Here is a 21072-nt window from a genome sequence, read left to right on the forward strand (position 1 = left end):
ATCGGACATATTGGATTTCATCACGCTTTTGGCATTTTGAGTCTGGCACTCGCCTCTTCTCCTCTCCCCAATGAGAACTCATGCACACCCCGGCTGCAAATGAGTAGTTTCAACAGAAATAGCTGTGTGTCATATGAACATTAGGTGATAATTATATAACGTACAGTGGGTACGGAAAGTATTCAGACTCCTTTAAATTTTTCACTCTTTGTTTCATTGCAGCCATTTGGTAAATTCTAAAAAGTTCATTTATTTTCTCATTAAAATACACTTTGCACCCCATCTTGACTGAAAATAATCAGAAATGTAGAAATTTTTGCAAATTTATTAAAAAAGAAAAACTGAAATATCACATGGTCATTAGTATTCAGACCCATTGCTCAGACACTCATATTTAAGTCACATGTTGTCCATTTCCTTGTGATCCTCCTTGAGATGGTTCTACTCATTTATTGGAGTCCAGCTGTGTTTAATTAAACTGATAAAACTTGATTTGGAAAGGCACACACCTGTCTATATAAGACCTCACAGCTCACAGTGCATGTCAAACTAAATGAGAATCATGAGCTCAAAGGCACTGCCCAAGAAGCTCAGAGACAGAATTGTGGCAAGGCACAGATCTGGCCAAGGTTACAAAAGAATGTTTGCATTACTCAAGGTTCTTAAGAGCACAGTGGCCTCCATAATCCTTAAATGGAAGAAGTTTGGGACCACCAGAAGTATTCCTAGACCTGGCCGTCCAGCCAAAATGAGCAATCGTGGGAGAAGAGCCTTGGTGAGAGAGGTAAAGAAGAACCCCAAGATCACTGTGGCTGAGCACCAGAGATGCAGTAGGGAGATGGGAGAAAGTTCCACAAAATCAACTATCCCTGCAGCCCTCCACCAGTTGGTGTTATGATCTGCAACAAGTACTAAGGAAAGATAGGGGAAAGCTGTCCCTACAGTAAGACTAAGCTGAATGCCTATGATGTAGCAGGCTGCCTGTTCCTAGCGAACAAACCCGCCTTTGTCCTCGGCTAGTCTGAATGAAGACCTATAGCATAAGGGGAGGGGTCCCTAAAAGAACTAAGGACTGGGACAAAAATGGGACCCCTCCTAAACAGAGAAGTTGTTGCAGAACGCAAAAAGACAAACTGACAAAAAGATACTAGAGGTCCCAGAAGGACCAAGCGAACTGACAGAGAAAGGCACCGAAGCACCTGGCTAGAGAAACAGTCAAACACTGAAGTCCAGCACAGCCAAAAGGGCGGAGCTGGAATATAAAGGCAGATGGTCACGTGACCGCAAAACACAAGATGGAAAAAAACAAACAGGAGGGTTCTAACAGTTGGGCCTTTATGGCAGTGTGGCCCGACGGAAGCCTCTCCTCAGTGCAGGACATATGAAAGCCCACATAGACTTTGCCCAAAAACACATGAAGGACTCCCAGACTATGAGAAATAAGATTCTCTGGTCTGATGAGCCAAAGATAGAACTTTCGGTTGATAATTCTAAGCGGTATGTGTGGAGAAAACCAGGCACCAAACCTGCTCATCACCTGCCCAATACAATCCCAACAGTGAAACATGGTGGTGACAGCATCATGTTATGGGGGTGTTTTTCAGTTGCAGGGACAGGACGACTGGTTGCAATAGAATGAAACATGAATGTGGCCAAGTACAGAGATATCCTCTATGAAAACCTCTTCCAGAGTGCTTTGGACCTCAGACTTGGCCGAAGGTTCACCTTCCAACAAGACAATGACCCTAAGCACACAGCTAAAATAACAAAGGAGTGGCTTCAGAGCAACTCTGTGACCATTCTTGACTGGCCCAGCCAGAGCCCTGACCTAAACCCAATTGAGCATCTCTGGAGAGAACTGAAAATGGCTGTTCACCAACGTTCACCATCCAACCTGACGGAACTGGAGAGGATCTGCAAGGAAGAATGGCAGAGGATCTTCAAATCCAGGTGTGAAAAACTTGTTACATCATTTCCAAGAAGATTCATGGCAGTATCAGCTCAAAAGGGTGCTTCTACTCAATACTGAGTAAAGGGTCTGAATACTTATGGCCATGTGATGTTTCAGTTTTTCTCTTTTAATACATTTGCAAAAATTACTACATTTGTTTTTTTCAGTCAAGATAAGGTGCAGAGTGTACTTTAATGAGAAAAAAATGAACTTTTTAGAATTTACCAAATGGTTGCAATGAAACAAAGAGTGAAAAATTTAAAGGGGTCTGAATATTATCCGTACCCACTGTATATGGCCAACTTTAATCTCCAGTTCAGTTTGGTAAAAAAAAACTTTTTTCATAACCAATCAAAATGACAGTAAGGCTGTGTGCCCACTATGCATTTTTTATGCATTTCCGCAGCAGCAATTCCACTGTAGAAACGCTTAAAAAACGCTTGGTAGAAGGTCTGCCATGTTCCCAAATGATAACCCGCATGTGCTGTGCACATGCTGCGGAAATTTCAGCTGCGGATTATCATTGCGGAAAAATCTGCAGCACTACCAATTATTTTGTGGAATGGTTGCGTTTTTGCCGCCATTGACTTGCATTGGACCGCATGACATCCGCATCACTGCATCTGCAGATGCGGATTCCATGCGTTTTAATGTGCGGATGGTACCCGAGTTTGGAGAAGAGGAGACTCTCCTCCGGACCCGGGTACCATTGTACCTGTAAAAAAAAGAATAAAATAAAAAATATACATTATACTTACCTTCTGATGGCCCCCGGTTTCCTTAGCAATGTGTCGTGGCTTGCCGGCTGCTCGTGATGGTCGGAAAAGGACCTGCCATGACGTCATTTAGTCACATGACTAAATGACGTGATGGCAGGTCCTTTTAGTCCACCGTGAGCTGCCGGCAAGCCAAGACGCATCGCTAAGGACACCGGGGGCCATCAGAAGGTAAGTATAATGTATATTTTTTATTTTATTCTTTTTTTTGCAGGTACTATGGTACCCGGGTCCGGAGGAGAGTCTCCTCTTCTCCAAACCTGGGTACCATTCTTTTACGGTCACACTATATAAATCCATGCCGGTTGCATGGATTTATATAGTGTGACCAAGTTTTCAAGCACTTTCCAAGTGATGCTAAAATCGCTTGGAAAATGCTTGACAACCCGCATGCCGAAATGCATGCAAAAACGCTTCACTTCCGCTTGTCCCTGGCAGGAAAAACACATGTAAAATCTGCATGCGTTTTTTCTGCCAGGGAGATGCAGAAACGCTCAGGAAAAATCCGGAGCATTTCTGCATCATGGGCACATAGCCTAAAAATGGTCTTCCAGAGGGGTGGTTTTCTTAAGTAAGCTACAATATTATAAGATGTATAGGAATTCATAAGCCATCACAAAAAAAGTCTGGGTCAGGAGTGGAGAGTAGGAGCGATTTTGCAGTAATTTATCATTCAAACAAATACTTTCTAAGTTAAAAAAAATGTTCTTACCTCCTTCATTCAAAATCCAGATTCCCCCCAGGCACACAAGAATACAGTTTAACATCTGCAAAATAAATTGTAAATTATTAGTTGTCAGTTTTTTATGCACCATATTATATTCTAGAAAGAATCTAGGGCAAACATCACTAACAGAATCTAGGGCAAACATTACTCACATAAAGAGTGATCCACACCACAAGAACCCTTAAGTCTTTTCTACATAAATCTTCAAACATGTAATAGTATTTCCAAGTTAATGTTTTTTTCCCAGCTTCAAATGCTTCAATATTTAAAGAGGTTGTCCGGGACTTGAATATTTTATAGATCATTATTATTATTATTATTATTATTATATTGATGGGCCGAAGCCAGGCACCTCCACTGATCAGCTGATATCTACTCTTTCCTGGACAACCCCTTTAACTGCTACTGCTGTAATTGTGTTCAAAGACCAGCTTAGATGATTGTTCAGGAGAAGAGAGATAACATTAAAAACTATGCTTTCTGAATGAGCTCACTAGTGGATTCATCTTAACTAGAGATAAGTGTATCTTTTGATATTTAAATTCGCCAACTTTGTAAAATTTTCCCCAAAAATGTAATTTGCGCTGAATTAATTTGTGCAAATCTTAAAACTGTGTACCTTATAATTACTCAGGAAATCCAAGTGAGGGAGAGGAAAATGAGAGAGAACTGCTCTGACCATAAGAGCTTACACTTTACAGGTTAGAGAGAGAGAGGATCCAACTGACAATAAGAGCTTACTGTCACAGGGTTACCGCGACAGTTTGGAGCCAGAAGACCTCAGCGTCGGATGGCTCCTATTCCAGCTCAGAGAAGAAGCATTTCTCCGTCATTTTAAATGTGTGTTTATTTCTTCCGGCTGAAAAGGGGTTAAGCGGCCATGTTGGAAATCCTTGTTCTCACAGCTGAGCTTGGTTAGCCGCTACTTTTCCCCTTATAATCTGAGCTCTGATACAAATCCTTGTCAGAGCTAGCTTTTGCTGCATGGCTAACGGATGGACAGGAGTTCTTATGAGAAGGAGTGTTGAAGGAATTATTTGTGACTGTAGTCTGGTTTGTATGCGTGGTAATTCCTTATCCTTCTACATTTTTGGTTTATTCTCCTACCTTCACACTCCGGTGCGTTCCTCTGTTATATGTGAGTGAATATTTTGTGTGCTTTGAGATTTCTGTTTACCCCTGTCTGTGTAACCCTGTTTGTCGGGTGGTAGTACTACAGTGCACAGCAGCGATCCCTTGTCTGGGTGGAGGGAGTGAACAGACGGAGGGCTTACTCAGGAGTAAGGGTGAGGGTGGAGGCACTGGGCATCCTCACCTTCAGAGATATCCCGGGAAATAGGGCAAGCCAGGGCGCCCCCTAGTGTTAGGGACAGGGTAGGAGCCCCTGGTCCCTGGTCACCTGACAGCTGTGTCGTGACATTAGCTCTGACCGCAACAGTATCTTCTGGTTCATGATGGATCCTATTACTACTCTGACGAGGCAATTGCAGCAGCTCAGTCTGGAGGTGGTGGATTTACGCACGGTGGTTTTGCAGTCCCCTAATACAGTGGGTGTGGGAGTTTTGTCTCTCAGTCAAACCGTAGTGGAGCCCAAGGTAGCATTGCCTGACAGGTTTTCTGGGGGGTTGGACAAGTTTGTGGTTTTCAGAGAGGCCTGTAAACTGTACTCCAGGCTACATCTGCTTTCCTCAGGGACAGAGGAGCAACGGTGGGGATAGTAATCTCACTCCTTCAGGAGGATCCCCAAGCATGGGCGTTTTCTCTCCCGTTTGACTCACAATCACTTCAGATGGTGGAGTGTTTTTTTCAGGCTCTGGGCCTTATATATAATGACCCCGATCGCGTCTCCTTAGTCGCCAACTTCGGCAGGGAGACCAGCTGGTGGAGGAATATTGCTCCAAGTTTAGTAGGTGGGCCACGGTTACCAAGTGGAATGACCCCGCACTACGTAGTCTGTTCTGTGAGGTGCTTACGTTAAGGGTGAAGGACGCTTTGTCCCTGTATGAGACTCCTGACTGCCTTGAGACCGCCATGTCTATGGTGATTTGAGTTGATCGCCGTCTTCGCCAGAGACATAGGGAATCGGCCCCATGTGTGGGGGGTCCAGGCTCCAGGGAGGTCAATGTGGAGTCACCTGAGAAACCCATGCAGGTGGGTGCGACATCTTCCTCTGGGAAATTGCTGGTAGTCCGGCATAAGGGGGGAATGTGTTTCTTTTGTGGAAAAAAGGGCAATTTCTTGGGTACGTGTACTTCCCGTCCACATGGTAAGCAACCGTCAGAAAACAAGATGGTCCAGGTTGCAGGGAGGTTAGCAACCTGGGTGTACTTTTCACCTCTGTAGGTAGTACACAGTTTATCCTGCCAGCCGTAGTTCATGTGGGGGGAGTTAAGATGGAGGTGTCTGCCTTTCTGGACAGTGGGGCAGGGTTTAATTTGATCGACTCTAGGTTCGTCCAGGCCCAAGGCCTCAGCCCATATACCCTGTCCAGACCTATACCCACAATAGCCATCGACTCTTCCCCCTTGAGACAGGGGCACTTTACTCACGCCATCAATGACCTGCGGATTCAGGTGGGGGCCTTACACACTGAGGTTTTAGACTGTTATGTGCTAGAAGGTCTGCCGTCACCCGTGGTAATGGGTCTCCCTTGGTTTTCACTCTGCACAATCTAGTGGTAGATTGGCAGACTCAGGAGGTAGTAAAATGGAGTGAGTATTGCTAAGGACACTGCTTGGGTACCCAGTTGATTAGCGTGGATATCCGGTCTGTGCCTAGTTACCTGTCAGATTTTGGGGATGCTTTATCAGAGCAGGGGTGCCAAGAACTTCCTCCCCATCATCCCTATGATTGTGCCATAAATCTCGTGCCTGGGGCCAAGCTGCCCAAGAGCAGACTCTACAATGTATCTGGTCTGGAGAGACAGGCCATGAGGGATTACAATACGGAAAGCCTGGCTAAGGGTCATATCAAGCCTTAATTTTCCCCTGTTGCTGCTGGGGTTTTCTTTGTTAAAAAGAAAGATGGGGGTTATGCCCTTGACAGGATTTCCGTGAGCTCAATGCGATCACTGTTCGTGTTCTGTATCCTCTTACGCTCATTCCAGACCTCTTTAACCAAATTATCAGGGCTAAATGGTTCTCTAAGATGGACCTCAGGGGGGGGGCATATAATCTCATACGCATTAAATAGGGAGATGAGTGAAGACCGCGTTTAAAACACCTGAAGGTCACTATGAGAATCTTGTGATGCCTTTTGGGTTGACGAACACGCCCACCGTCTTTCAACACTTTTTAAATGACATCTTTAGCCATCTGATAGGCAGGTTTGTGTTGACCTACCTGTATGACATACTAATCTATTCTCCTGAATCATACCAGACAGGTATTACATATTGTTCGTGACAATAAATTATTTGTCAAATCTGAGAAGTGTAAGCTCTCAGTTGAGGAGATCCCAGTCCTAGGATACGTGTTGTCTTTCACCGGTTTTAGCATGAATCCAGTGAAAGTCCGGGCGGTATTGGATTGGGATCGTCTGGAGAATTTGAAGGCATTTCAAAAGTTTTTAGGTTTCGCCAACTACTACCGCAAGTTCATAAAGAATTTTTTGCTATTAGTCAAACCGCTTACAGATATAACCAGGAAGGGGACAGACTTCTCCAGGTGGTCCAGTCCTGTCAGGGAGGCATTTAATATGTTGAAAAAGTGTTTTTCTTCTGCTCCAATTCTTATACATCCTGACGTCTCTCAGCCTTTGAGGTCGATGCGTCTGAGATGGGAGTGGGGGCTGTGTTGTCGCAGGGGGCGTCTCCTGGTAAATAGCAACCATGTGCTTATTTCTCTAAAAAACTGTCACCTGCCGAGAGAAATGATGACATTGGTAACAGGGAACCCTTAGCTATCAAATGGGCTTTTGAGGAGTGGCATTATTTTTTGGAGGGGGTGGTCCACCCTGAGATGGTAGCCACGCATCATAAGAATCTGGTATACGTGGAATCGGCAAAACGTCTAACACCTCATCAGGCTAGATGGGCATTGTTTTTTACCAGGTTTCACTTCTTTATCACATATAGGCCGGGGAACAAAAACATTAAGGCAAAAGCCTTATCCCATTGCTTTCCTGGGGTAGGAGATAAGTGTGAACCGGTAGCTATTCTTCAAAAGGGGGTGTTTATGTCGTCTATATGCTCCGATCTGGAAAGAGAAGTTATTAGCGCTCAGGGGGACGCCCCTGCTGCCTGTCACTTGGTAAACTGTTTGTTACTGTAAATCTTCATCTCAGAGTTCTCAGCGAACATAACGATTCGGTGTTGGCCGGACATGCTGGTAATAAAGCCACCGCGGATCTGCTTACTCTGCATTTTTGGTGGCCAGGTGCTCATAAGGATGTCCAAGAGTATGTAGCCGCCTGCAGTGTCTGTGCGCATTCTAAAACCCCTCATACTCATCCATCGGGGGCTTTCCACACCTTGGAGATTCCCAGTAAACCTTGGACTCAATTATCGATTTTATCACGGATCTTCCCATGTCAGTGGGGAATACATATTGTAATCCTTGTAGTAGTTGATAGTTTCAGTAAAATGCCTCATTTTGTCGCATTACCAGCTTTACCGAATGCCAAGATCTTGGTGCAAGTTTTTATCAGGGAAATAATTAGGTTACATGGGATCCCGACCTACATTGTTTCTGATCGTGGAGTTCCGTTTTTCTCCAAGTTTTGGAGGGCATTTTGCACCCGTTTGGAGATCCATTTATCATTTTCTTCCTCGCTTCACCCGCAGTCTAATGGTCAGATGGAGAGGGTTAACCAGAATCTGGAGACGTACCTCAGGTGTTTTGTATCTGACAGTCAGGAGGACTGGGTTACTTATTTGCCATTAGCCGAATTTGCTGTAAATAATCGTTGTCAGGAATCAACTGGTACGTCCCCGTTTTTTGGGGCATATGGGTTTCATCCTTAGTTTAGTTCTTTTTTTTGGTAATCACCCTTCTGGATTACCAGAGGAGGAACGGTTTTCATCTTCTACTTTTACCTTTTGGCAGGGGGATACTAATAATTTGAGGAAGATGGGATACAAGTATAAGAGTGTGGCTGATCGGAGACGTTTGCTGGGTCCGGACCTGTGTGGAAACTGGGTCCCAGGTTTATCGGTCCTTATAAAATCATAGCCATCGTCAATCCTGTAGCATTTTGCCTTGCTCTACCACCTACTTTTAGGATCCATAATGTTTTTCATCGTTCTCTACTCAAAAAATATGTTGCATCTTCTGTACCATCACCTCTACCTCCATCAACTATCATTGTCAACGGTAATTTGGAGTTTCAGATTGCTAAGATCTTGGATTCTCATCTTGTTCGTTGGTCACTTCAGTATCTGGTACATTGGAGGGGGTATGGTCCTGAGGAGAGGATGTGGGTACCAGCATTTGAGGTTCATGCGGCCAGACTGGTCTGGGCTTTTCATGCGGCTCACCCAATAGGCCTGGTCTTGAGGTTCCGGATGTCCCTCGTAGAGGAGGGGGTACTTTCATGGGGTTACCATGACTGTCTAGAGCCAGAAGACCTCAGCGTCGGATGGCTCCTACTCCAGCTCTGAGAAGAAGCGCTTCTCCATCATTTTAAATGTGTGTTTATTTCTTCTGGCAGAAAAGGGGTTAAGCGGCCATGTTGGAAATCCCTGTGCTCACAGCTGAGCTCGGTTAGCCACTCCTTTTCCCTTTATCATCTAGGCTCTCATACAAATCCTTTTCAGAGCTAGCTTTTGCTGCATGGCTAACGGAGGGAGAGGAGTTCTTATGAGAAGGAGTGTTGAAGGAATTATTTGTGACTGTAGTCTGGTTTGTACGCTTGGTAATTCCTTATCCTTCTACTTTCACACCCTGGTGCTTTCCCCTGTTATATGTGAGTGAATATTTTGTGTGCCTGGAGTTTTCTATTTACCTCTGTCTGTGTAACCCTGATTGTTGGGTTGGTGTACCAGGGTTCACAGTAGCGCCCCCTTCTCTGGGTGGATGGAGTGAACAGATGGAGGGCTTACTCAGGAGTTAGGGCGAGGGTGGAGGGCCCGGCATCCTCACCTTCAGAGGTATCCCGGGGAATAGGGCAAGCTAGGGTGCCCCCTAGTGTTAGGGACAGGGTAGAAGCCCCTGGTCCCTGGTCACCCGACAGCTGTGTTATGACACTTACACTCTACAGGAGAGAAAGAACCCTACTAACCATAAGAGCTTACACTCTACAAGAGAGAGAGGATCCCGGTGATCACAAGAGCATAGACACTACAGAAGATAGTGAGTTATCCAGTGACTCTGGAGATGGACAACTTTGTACACATTGGGCTCCACTTGGAACTGCCTATCTTTGATGGCCAAGGTACTGACCATCACTGTTTAAGATATGATAATCTGGTTTGACTTTTATCCTAAGTCATATGGCAGGGTTTGTTAAAGGGTCAATAATGACTTTTAGCTTTGCTACTTCTAATAGGTGGCACTAGAGTTCAAGTCCTCTTCCTCTCTGAAGAGGCAATTTGCATATTTAATTTCCCAGAGGAGAATGCATGGCGTATAAGTCTTCTAACTCCACAAGGAGAAATGTTACCCCTTAGATCCTGAAAAAAATGATGATTTTTCATCATTTTTCTGTCTACCATCCATATGTCCATTTCCTTTTTGTGTATGACATTCTTATGGCATTCATATGGTATCTGGTTTTAATATCAACTATTTCATAAATAAACAAAACCCAAGATAAAAACAAAATGAGCATATACCCTGCAGTAAATAAATAAATAGCAATAGTGCATGAAAATAACATAGGCTACTTAGTTAGCATAATTTTAATTAAAAAAACATAAAAGTCATCCCACAACATCAGGGTGAAACCATTCGGGACAGTCTTATTCATATTTATGTCAATTGACATATGGTAAGGTTTTAATACTAAGGGTTAGGACGGTCCCAATTAGGGTCACATTGACGTTGTGGGATGGCTTTAAGTTTTTTTGATCAAAATTATGTTAACTAAGTAGCTTACATTATTTTAATACACTATTGCTATACATTTATTCACTGCAGGGTATTTGCTTATTTTGTTTTTATCTTGGATTTTGTCTGTTTACTGGCAAGTGTGAACATACACCTACACATTGCATTCATACCAACTTATATTCCAGTTCATCTCTTTAGGTTTTAATTTCATAAATAATACAAGGCCACATACAGTTTGTTAGGCTAATTGCAATGGATCTATAATAAACAAATATATGATCCATTTCTTGTTCACCCATTGACTTACTATGACATGTATATGTATTCTCTACAACATACCATACATAATCAAGTCCATGCATTTTAGACAGCTGAAGTTATTCAAGTTTAAGTTATATATACGAAGATAAGTTGTATTTATCGATTTAACTGTTCATTTACGTTTTATATTTCATGTAAAATGTCAGTGCGATTAGAAAAGCCAACAAAGGCTTGCCTTGCTCCAATGACTGGATTGCTTCCCTACCTGCATAAATTGAAATTACCTCTGTGTTACTCATGCTAATCCACAGCAGGTGTTTTAGATTGCAGAAACAGCACTGATCAAAGGCAGCCTGAATATAAATCATTTAAGGGGAAAAGACACATACACGGAACTAAAGAACTGGCTAATTTCATTAGAAAGTCATATACTCTTCAAAGTTAAAAATAACATTCATTTAGTCAAGGCAAATGCCTGTTCTCCTCTAATTACTTACATACCTAATGCAGTATGTATTGGGAATAATTTGAGAGTAGTTAAAACGCCATTTATATAGAAGGCAATCATGGTCAAGTGATTTTGTTTGTTGGATTTCTAATGAAACACATTTAGAATTCAAAATTTTGCATTTTTTTACAAAAGTTAGGAGTGGATTCTAAATAAAGTAAAACTATAGACTGGAGAATGCCGCAATTGTTTTTAAATGGAATGAATTAATTACAGCTATTACACCCAACGGTGGAGCATGTGGATTAGTGAACGCACTGTGCCACAGGCCTGGGTCTGCCTGGATAGGGGAGTAGCAAAGCGGCTACCTGGTGTTCACTAGAGTTCCTGGTGGGGGAGACAGACTGAGTTGCAGGTAGCCACCAGGTACCACTCCTAGGCAGATGCCAGTACTGCGTACTACAGCATCTGACCCCGGGGGTCAAGTTAGCTGACACAGACTAGGGCTCCATTCAGACTAATAGATTGAGTTCAGGATCACTGCAGAATGGTTACTGACACGGAGATTCTGATAGGGAAACATTCAGACACTGGCCGCACTGGGAGCAGGGGACTTCTGGAACAGGACAGGCCACACCTGGACCAGGGGAAAATGTTCAGGCACTGGCCGCACCGGGACCAGGGGACTTCAGGCAAAGGATGGGTGCACTGCTCCTTTAAGATCAGGGGAGCATGCGCGCACTGGGACTCTGTACAGAGCAGGAAGCGTACCAGGGACCATGCTGAGGATGGTGAGTATGCCGGTGTCCCTGCATGAAGGGTAAAGGGGACACCATGCAGGGGCACTGGCCATACCGCTACAGTACCTCCTCTTAGGCCCCTATTCTTCAAGCCCACGAGGGCTCTCTGCAGAGAAGTTGGAGGCCAACACAACTTCAAGGACTCACAGGACTTCTCTTCAGGACCACGACTTCTTATGTCCACTAGAAGAAAAGTGACACGTCTCACCATCTTCACGGCTAGGATGCTTCTCTCCATCCTCAGCAATGGATGAAGCGGGCATAGTACCAGGAACTGGGCATTAGGAAGTATCTCTCCATTCATTGAGAGCAGCTACCATGCCGGAATATTCATGGACCAACTAGAGTTACTCAGCCTGGTTGGTGGATTGCATAGTCTTGGAGTATGCCACCACCTTGATGTTCTCTTCACCAGACCTACTAGAGACTGAAGATACCTGCTTTGGGCCCGTCTTCAGCCTTTTCTCCAAGAAGACAAGTCCACGAGGTGGAGAAGTTCCTGGGGGCACATCATTGGTATAATCATCGGGGCAGTGTGAGGACATCGCTTCCGCTTTCCTTCCTCCAAAGACACCAGCATACAGTGAGTCGCTGACTAGAAGACCTGGCGGAGAAGAAGGCAACACTGCTGATTGACCAGGACATATGGGGACTAGGCACCTCTCTTGACTCGGCTGTCCCCAACAAAGCACCAAGCAGGGTATCCAGATCAGAATGGGCACTTGAGTTCTCGGCTCTGGATGACCTATAGGTATACCAGACAGCACATGGAAGGCAATCTTCTCCGCATATAACGCTCCAATCTGGAGCTCAAGTTGTTCAGACATGACTTGACTGTTTCAGAGTAGGGCTTGTCCTTCACTTGATAACACCCCCATTGGATTCTAGAGCTGTCGGACGGGAATCAGGCTCCGACTCTTCATGGTTTGCAGCACAAATTTTCCCGCCGAACCAAAGCCTCCACTTGCCATGGATACAGTCACAGTCATCTGCGGAGAGGGAATAGTCCTGGCAAGGATGCCCTCTCTCACTGGCCCAAAGTTCTGTAGTTTTTTTAAACTTCACTGGACAAAGACAGTCAGGATGTTCCACACAACCACAGCAATTCCCCAATCCCATCTCACGATTGAATTCTGGCTTCTGTTCAGCCTGCCAAACACGGTCGATGTTCACAGATTCTGCATGGGTACGGCCTCTACAGGATGGGGAACGGGTGGTTTTTGAAAGGACAGTGCCACACGTGACATTTCCTCACACGCATCACCCATCTGGTCTGCTTATGGAAGTTGGGAAGGGAGTTTTTGCAAAAGATTCTGAGTTCTGCTCATGAAAGACCTTTCGGAAAGTCACCAGGAAGGCCTGCAGGTCTGAGTTAATAGGAGCCCCTTTTTACCATAGGGGTTGAGCCATGCCAGGGCATCTCCAGCTAGGAAGGACATCATGAATCCCATCTTCCCGATAGGAAGAAAACTGCTGACCGAAAACTTCATAGTGCTGCATGCACTGCTCCAGGAACCCACGGCACCGCTTTGGTTCCCCATCTGCAGATGGTAAAAATAAAATTCCTGGCTATCTCGCTGAGAGATCAGCCGCCGACACAGCTCCAAGCGAAGAGTGGACTGGGGATCAGCAGGGCCCATGGTCGAAGCAAACTGTTACGCCTAATGGTGGCACATGTGGATTAGTGGGCTCACTGTGCCATGTATATACTAATCAAAATGGTTGCTTCGGCAACTCCCTAAGGGAGCGGGATGACTCCCAGCAATAGGCTGAGAGCCATCCAGCAGGTGAGGTCATTATACTAAATGGCTCTCAGCAATAGGCTGACCATGGAACGTGACCATGACGCAGGGCCGGGGGCGGTGAGTAATTGCGAATTACGAAGCATTGTGAGCATGAGCCTTTATTTTCATGCTTGCTCCCATAAAAAATATTTAAAACAATAATAATAATTTTATTTCTATAGCGCCAACATATTCCACAGCACTTTACAATTCAGAGGGGACATGAGCAGCCAATATCAGACATTACAAAGTAACAACTAATTGAAACATATACCAAGTGGAGCCAGTGTCCTGCTTGCAAGAGCTTACAATCTATGAGGAAATAGGGGGGACAAAAAAGGTAAATGGTAAAATGTGCTTGTAATGTATGATCCAGCCATCAATATAATAAATAGGGTAATATAATAAATAGAAACCAGTATTTATATTTGTGTCAATATGTGATATAGTTTAGATATTTGTATACATGTTTTTTGTGTTCATATTTAGTGAAAAATATTCATAAAAATGATTAGATGAAATTATATTCTTTTTATAGAAACGCATTTCTAAAAAAGAATTTAAGAGTAATGTTTTCTTCAAAAATATACAGGTTACGGTAAAATGAAAGAAAGTCCTTCTTGAGAATTATTTAAATAAAATCAAATAAATGTGCCACCATGAACTGAAAACACTTTTATTGCTTCTAGTCTAAAGGAACTACATCATTGGGTATAACCATTTTCATTCCCACCCTGTTTGTAAATATGAGATTATACAAGTAAAATTCATTTTTCATCTAACAACTAAAGACCTAAGTATGAAAAATAGATGGAAGGTTTCAAACCTGCATATGTTAGGAAATTATTTTTAAAAATGTAAGATTGGTAAAAGAGTGTTCCCATTTAAGACATGGATACACAGATTGCACCATAAATGCCTGATAAGTGGGAGGTTAATGGGAGAACAGGAGTCCCCTGTAAGGTTGTTCCAAAAATATTTCTCTAATAGAAAAGGACAATTCAAGTGACCTTTTGGTTTTTAGGAGAATTGCTATTTAATATAATGACATTTCTACATTTTTCATTCTTCTTTGCACCTCCGATCCTATTTAACATGTTATGCATCAAGCTAATAGAATGTATCTTTTCACGTAAAACAAAATAAAAGGTCCCTTAATAGCGTATTATTCTCTGTGTGTTATTTCACTTAGCAAAATCTGAATCAGTGAAGAAAAAAATCTGACCTAAGGATAAAAGCATCAAATATTATTGTGAGCAATGAAAGTATAAGAACTTCAGACAATAATCTTTCCCTATTTTTCAAACTTAAGCAGACCTGTCTGAAGCTTCATTATGAATGTAACATTAGAAAAGCACTGAGCTGAAGACATGATAATGTAAAATATGTAAATGATTGAAGAAAATGTGTTTCCCCCAATTGATGTGGATGCTTTAAAATGGATTTTATTTATTGTGCAAATTATTTTCACCACCATTGTATGATTAGATAATGAAGGATTGTAATAAATAATGGTGTATCAACAATGTCCTTGAAAACAAGAGCACATAAAACCCTCCTTTCATGCTAGCAAATAAAATCTGACTTAAAGGGAACCTGTCATGTCCCAAAATGTTATTAACTTGCAGATTTCAGGTTAATCTGCAGGTTAATAGCATTCCAAAGTTGCCAAGCCGCTGTACTGAAAGACCGGCTACAGGGAGGAAATGAACTTTATTCTTCCCACCAGCCTACAGCTTCTACTTATTGAGGTGGTGTCAGCTCAGTTTCAGTCACAGCTCAGTACATAGTGACAGGCACCTGTAACCACGCTCCAGCATTGACTGACAGTCAGCTCAGCAGTAGAGATGAGCGTTGTTCGACTCGAACTGTTCGCCAATCTCAAATTCGAGCTGTTTTGGGCGGTGTTCGAGCCGTTCGGCGAACACGAACAATTTGAAAAAAAGGTTATGTTCGATAACTGTTCGTGCACCAAAATCATAACTGGATTTTTTCTCAGTAATGCTGAAAATTAATGCTAATACGCAGTTTGAGTGCTCAGCGGGGCGGGGGGAGGGGCAGGGGATGGATCTCTGCAGGAATAATGTAGATCTCCATTTTTTTTCTCTTTCCCGCATTTACAGTGGGGAGTTGCAATCTGTCAGCCTATCAGCAGAGCACACACGGAGCGAACTGCTTTTTTTCACGCAAGCAAGGGCATGTGTCATTGGTAGTGTATGTCACATGTCCTTGCCCTATAAGACCCAGCCATTTTCCACGTCGCCACCATTTTCTCAGAGCTGCAGCTGCATGCTAGACGGCACCGCTGTTGCTGTGTGTGCTATACCTTGTTAATTTAAAGCCAATTTTCGCACAAATCTACAGATAGCTTGGGAGTAGGGAAGAGTTGTGATTGCAGTCCTTTTAAGGACTAGGTTACAGCATTTCCTACGACTTTTATCAGGCAGGTCTGTGCTCTTAAATAGATAGGTTGGGAGTAAAGACTAATTGTAATTGCAGTCCTTTTCAGGACTAAGTTACATCAGTTCCTATCAGTTTTTGCCAGGCAGGTCTGTGCCAGTGCTGTGCAAGTTTTTTTCACAGCATTTGGCTAAATCTAGCAAAGCTAATCCTTTTTGGCCTATTGCAGAGTGTGTTAGTCAGTGGAGTAGCCTATCTGTGTTGCAAGCTACACCACCTGTGTATAGAATACCAATTTTTTTACTGCACCTAGTGAAGTAAAACCTTTTGGGTATAGCATCATTCTATTAGTCCATCTATACTGACCTCCATAAGGTTGCAAATTGAATATACTTTTTTTCTGCATCTAGCTCTGAAAAAATATTTGGGCTTCTAACAGTGTGTGGGACTTGTTCTATTAGTCCATCTATACTGACCTCCATCAGGTTGCAGATTAAAAATAATTTTTTTCTGCATCTAGCTCTGAAAAAATATTTGGGCTTCTAGCAGTGTGTGGGACTTGGTCTATTAGTCCATCTATACTGACCTCCATCAGGTTGCAAATTAAAAATAATTTTTAACTGCATCTAGCTCTGAAAAAATATTTGGGCATCTAGCAGTGTGTGGGACTTGTTCTATTAGTCCATCTATACTGACCTCCATCAAGTTGCAAATTGAATATAATTTTTTTCTGCATCTAGCTCTGAAAAAATATTTGGGCTTCTAGCAGTGTGTGGGACTTGGTCTATTAGTTCATCTATACTGACCTCCATCAGGTTGCAAATTGAATATAATTTTTTTCTGCATCTAACCCAGCCAATAGTTTTGGCCTAATACCACAGTTTGGCCACTCAGCTCTGCTCGGTTCCCATCCATTGTTTTTTTGTGCAAACAAATCCAGAGTTGTGAATTAGTTAACCACCAAAATGAGTGGAAAAAGGCCTGCTGCTGGTGGAAAGGGGAATTGGCGTGTTGGGAAGGGGAAAAAAGGTTGTGTCCGTGGGGTAGGTGTTAAAGCAACAGTAACATCTGCAGAAGAAAGACCATCTTCCAGCCAAACTAAAATGTCTACTTCTTTTAGCGGACAATGTGATAAGATCCCTTTCTTACGGCCACGCCAATCGCTACAAATTCCAGATGAGGCACAAAAACAGCAGGTGCTTCAACGGATATCAAGTGCTCCTTTAAGTGGGCTCTCCTCCACATCAACTTCAACATCACAAATACTCCAGTCCTCAAAGGTGTCACCCCAATCGCACTTGCTTCCTCACAGCTCCCAAATCTCCAGCTGCCCGTCTGAGTATGAGGTAGAACAGATTGTTGAGTCTGCAGAGCTGTTTACTCATACTATAGCCTGGGAATCAGAGGTCGGCTCCAGGGCTTCTGTGAATCCAGACGAGAAAATGGTCTGCACTAATGCCCAGAATCTTTATGAGTCGGATCCAGGACCAGACGCTGAAGGTTCTGACCATAATGTAGACCCTCATTCCCAAACTGTAACTCATGTTGGTGGAGACAATGAGGAAGACGATGCTGAGACTCAAATACCTGATTGGAACAACAACTTTAGTTTTTTCTCAGGGCAGGAACAGGTTGGCACTGAGGACGACAGGTGTGATAACGCACAGGGTGATGATGATGAGGTTGGAGATCCCACTTACTGTCAACCCACAGTCAGCCAAGAGATGAGGTCAGCAGAGGAGGTGGAGGAGAATGCTAGTGACGACGAGGTCAGGTTGCGTCTTCCTGGACAGAGACGTAGTACTGGAAGCAAGTCAACAACTGCATCCTCAAACACAACTCTGCCTGTCACCACAAGTCGTGGTGGCTCTTCAGGTCGCATTTGTGCTAAGCCTTGCATAGCCTGGGCATTTTTTCAGATCGATAAAGATGACCCAACCCATGTTATCTGTAACATTTGTCAGCAAAAGCTAAGTAGAGGCCAAAAAATACATAGTTTGAGTACTTCATGCATGAACCGGCACATGGACATGAAGCATAAGTTGCAGTGGGAAGCTCACTGTGCTACAATGCGGCCTAGCCGGCCGGGCCAACCACTGTCTGCCATATCTTGTGCATCCGCGGCCTCTTCATCCTCTGTGACTGGGGGGACAGCAGTCACACCTGTTTTGGGACGCAGACCTGCCACCTCTTTACCCGCAACAGCCAGCGTGATTGGCAGGTCATCATTTTCTTTGGAGGTGGTAACACCAGCTGGTGTTGAGCGCTGTCCGACATCGATAGCACCATCTTTGGATCAAGGCAACCTAACATGTCCGCCTGCATCTTCCTCACAGACCGGCAGTTTGCCGGGGACACCCTTATCAACCCCGTCTAAGCACAATAGCCAGCCCTCGGTCCCTCAGATGTGGACAAGTAAAAGACCATTTCCTCCTAGCCATGAGAAAGCTAAGAGGTTGAATTTCACCATCTGCAAGCTCTTGGCTACAGAAATGCTGCCTTTGCGCCTGGTGGACACAGAGGATTTTCGAGACCTTATGTCTGTCGCAGTGCCCCAGTACCAGATGCCCAGTCGGCACTACTTCTCAAAGAAAGGTGTGCCTGCGCTCCACCAGCATGTCGCACACAACATCACCGCTTCTTTGAGAAACTCTGTGTGTGACATGGTGCATTTCACCACAGACACTTGGACGATTAGGCATGGACAGGGGCGTTACATGTCGCTGACTGGGCACTGGGTAACTATGGTGACAGCAGGACAAGGGGCTGCTGTCCAAGTCTTGCCGTCCCCACGAGTTGTGCGTCAATCCTCTTTATCTCAAAGTTCCTCCACTGCTTCTGCCTCCTCAACCTCCTCTCGGTCCTCCACCTGCACCCAAAGCCTGTCTGGTCATGCTACAAGCTTTATAACTGCGCAGAAGGGATCCTGCACACCTCCTTACTATGCTGGCAGTAGGGCTCAACATCATCAGGCGGTTTTTACTTTGAAATGTCTGGGAAATGTGAGTCACACAGCTGAGGAGTTGTGGTCAGCTCTGGAGAACCAATTTCATGAATGATTGTCTCCACTGGACCTGAAACCAGGGAAGGCCGTGTGCGACAATGCTGCAAACCTGGGTGCGGCCCTTCGCCGGGCAATGTCACACACGTGCCTTGTATGGCTCACGTGTTGAACCTGGTTGTCCAGCAATTTTTAGCCCACTATCCCGGACTAGATGGCCTTCTGCAGAGGGCACGGTCGCTGTGTGCTCACTTCCGCCATTCGCATCCCGCAGCTCAGCGACTTACATCTCTACAGAAGTCGTTGGGCCTGCCACTTCACCGGCTAAAATGTGATGTGCCTACCCGGTGGAATTCAACTCTGCACATGTTGCAGCGACTGTGGTAGCACCGACAAGCCCTGGTGCAATACGTTCTGACGTATAGCCTTGGCCAACGAGATCCAGAGGTGGGGCAAATCACGCTGGAGGAGTGGTCTCAGATCAGGGACCTATGCACCCTTCTGCACAGTTTTGAAATGGCGACGAAGATGTTTAGTGCTGACGATGCCATTATCAGCATGACTATTCCGGTGATTTACATGCTGGAGCACATGTTAAACAGAATTCGGAGTCAGGTGGTGGCACAAGAGGAGGTAGAGGAAGTAGAGGAGGAGGAGTTGTATGCGGAAGGGCTAACATCTGCAAGGTCCAGACGGTCGGCAGCACCAAGGCGGCAGGCATGTGAGGGTGGGGGAGATGGTTTTACCAGGGCGCATGGTAGCAGCCAAACTAGTGAGGAAGGTGCAGGAGCCCAGGAAGAAGTGGAGGACAAACTGATGGAAGACTCATCAGATGAGGGAGACCTTGATCACATTTCTGTTGTGCGAGGTTGGGGGGAGAGGGCAGAGGAAGGAAGCATGATTGTTACCTCGCCACCAACACAATAGGGACTTGGTGCTCCTGGATGCGCAACACACATGAGTGCCTTCTTGCTGAACTACCTGCAACATGACCCTCGAATTGTGAGAATTAGAAATAATCCTGACTACTGGGTTGCCACACTGTTAGATCCCCAGTACGAAAGTAAATTTGCAGAAATTATTCCTGCCATAGAAAGGGATGCACGCATGCAGGAGTATCAGCAGAGACTGTTGCAGAATCTTACATGTGCTTTTCCACAAAACACCAGTGGTGCACGTAGTGAATCTCACAGTTCCAACTTGCCAACCGTGGGACCGTCGAGTGTTCAGCACTCAAACCGTAACAGAAACACAGTATCTGCTGGTAACATCAATTTTGCGGAATCATTTCACCACTTTTTTAGCCCATCCTTTGCAAGGCCACAGGAGACAAGAAGTCTGACACATAGTCAACGCCTAGAGATGATGGTACAGGAGTATCTCCAAGTAAACATTGAACAGACCTGCTAAAGTCCTAAGCTAGTCTGTACGGAGACCTATAGATGTGGGGAAGGAATCCCTACAAGTACTAAGGACTGGGAGGAAAATGGGACACCTCCTAACAGAAATAGTAGCAGACAGACAAACAAACAAAATATATAGAACACTGAGGTCCGTAGACCAAGCAAACTAACAGAGTTAGATACAGAGCACAGGCTAGCTAGAAAGTAGTTATACAATGAAGTCCAGCAAAGCCAGAAGGGCGGAGCAGGATTAAATAGGCCAACGAGGTCATGTGACCAGCAAAGGAAAAAACCTAAGAGCAAGGTTCTAACAGTACCCCCCCTTCTAAGAGGATCCTCCGGATCCCCTAGGACCAGGCTTATCAGGAAATCTCCTGTGAAACGTTCTGATAAGTCTGGACGCGGAAACATCATCTGACCTCACCCAAGAGTTATCCTCGGGTCCGAAACCTTTCCAGGCCACCAGATACTGCAAACTACCTCTATACCGTCTAGAGTTAAGGATGCGAGAAATTTCATATTCCCCGCCCTC

At 44.5% G+C, this 21072-nt stretch overlaps 1 protein-coding gene across 3 annotated transcripts in view; it reads right to left on the reverse strand.

Annotated features, from left to right (window-relative positions):
* TAFA2 (TAFA chemokine like family member 2) overlaps positions 1-21072 on the reverse strand; it is a 577024-nt gene that overhangs the window by 167055 nt on the left and 388897 nt on the right. For all 3 annotated transcript variants that reach the window (XM_073651864.1, XM_073651865.1, XM_073651866.1), the window contains exon 2: positions 3440-3494. In XM_073651864.1, coding sequence (XP_073507965.1) covers positions 3440-3494 — 55 coding nt within the window. The remainder of the gene's footprint in view (positions 1-3439; positions 3495-21072) is intronic.

Source organism: Phyllobates terribilis, unplaced genomic scaffold, assembly GCF_046119375.1.
Source record: "Phyllobates terribilis strain yellow unplaced genomic scaffold, ASM4611937v1 Scaffold_11__3_contigs__length_659146591, whole genome shotgun sequence".
NCBI classification, from domain to species: domain Eukaryota; kingdom Metazoa; phylum Chordata; class Amphibia; order Anura; family Dendrobatidae; genus Phyllobates; species Phyllobates terribilis.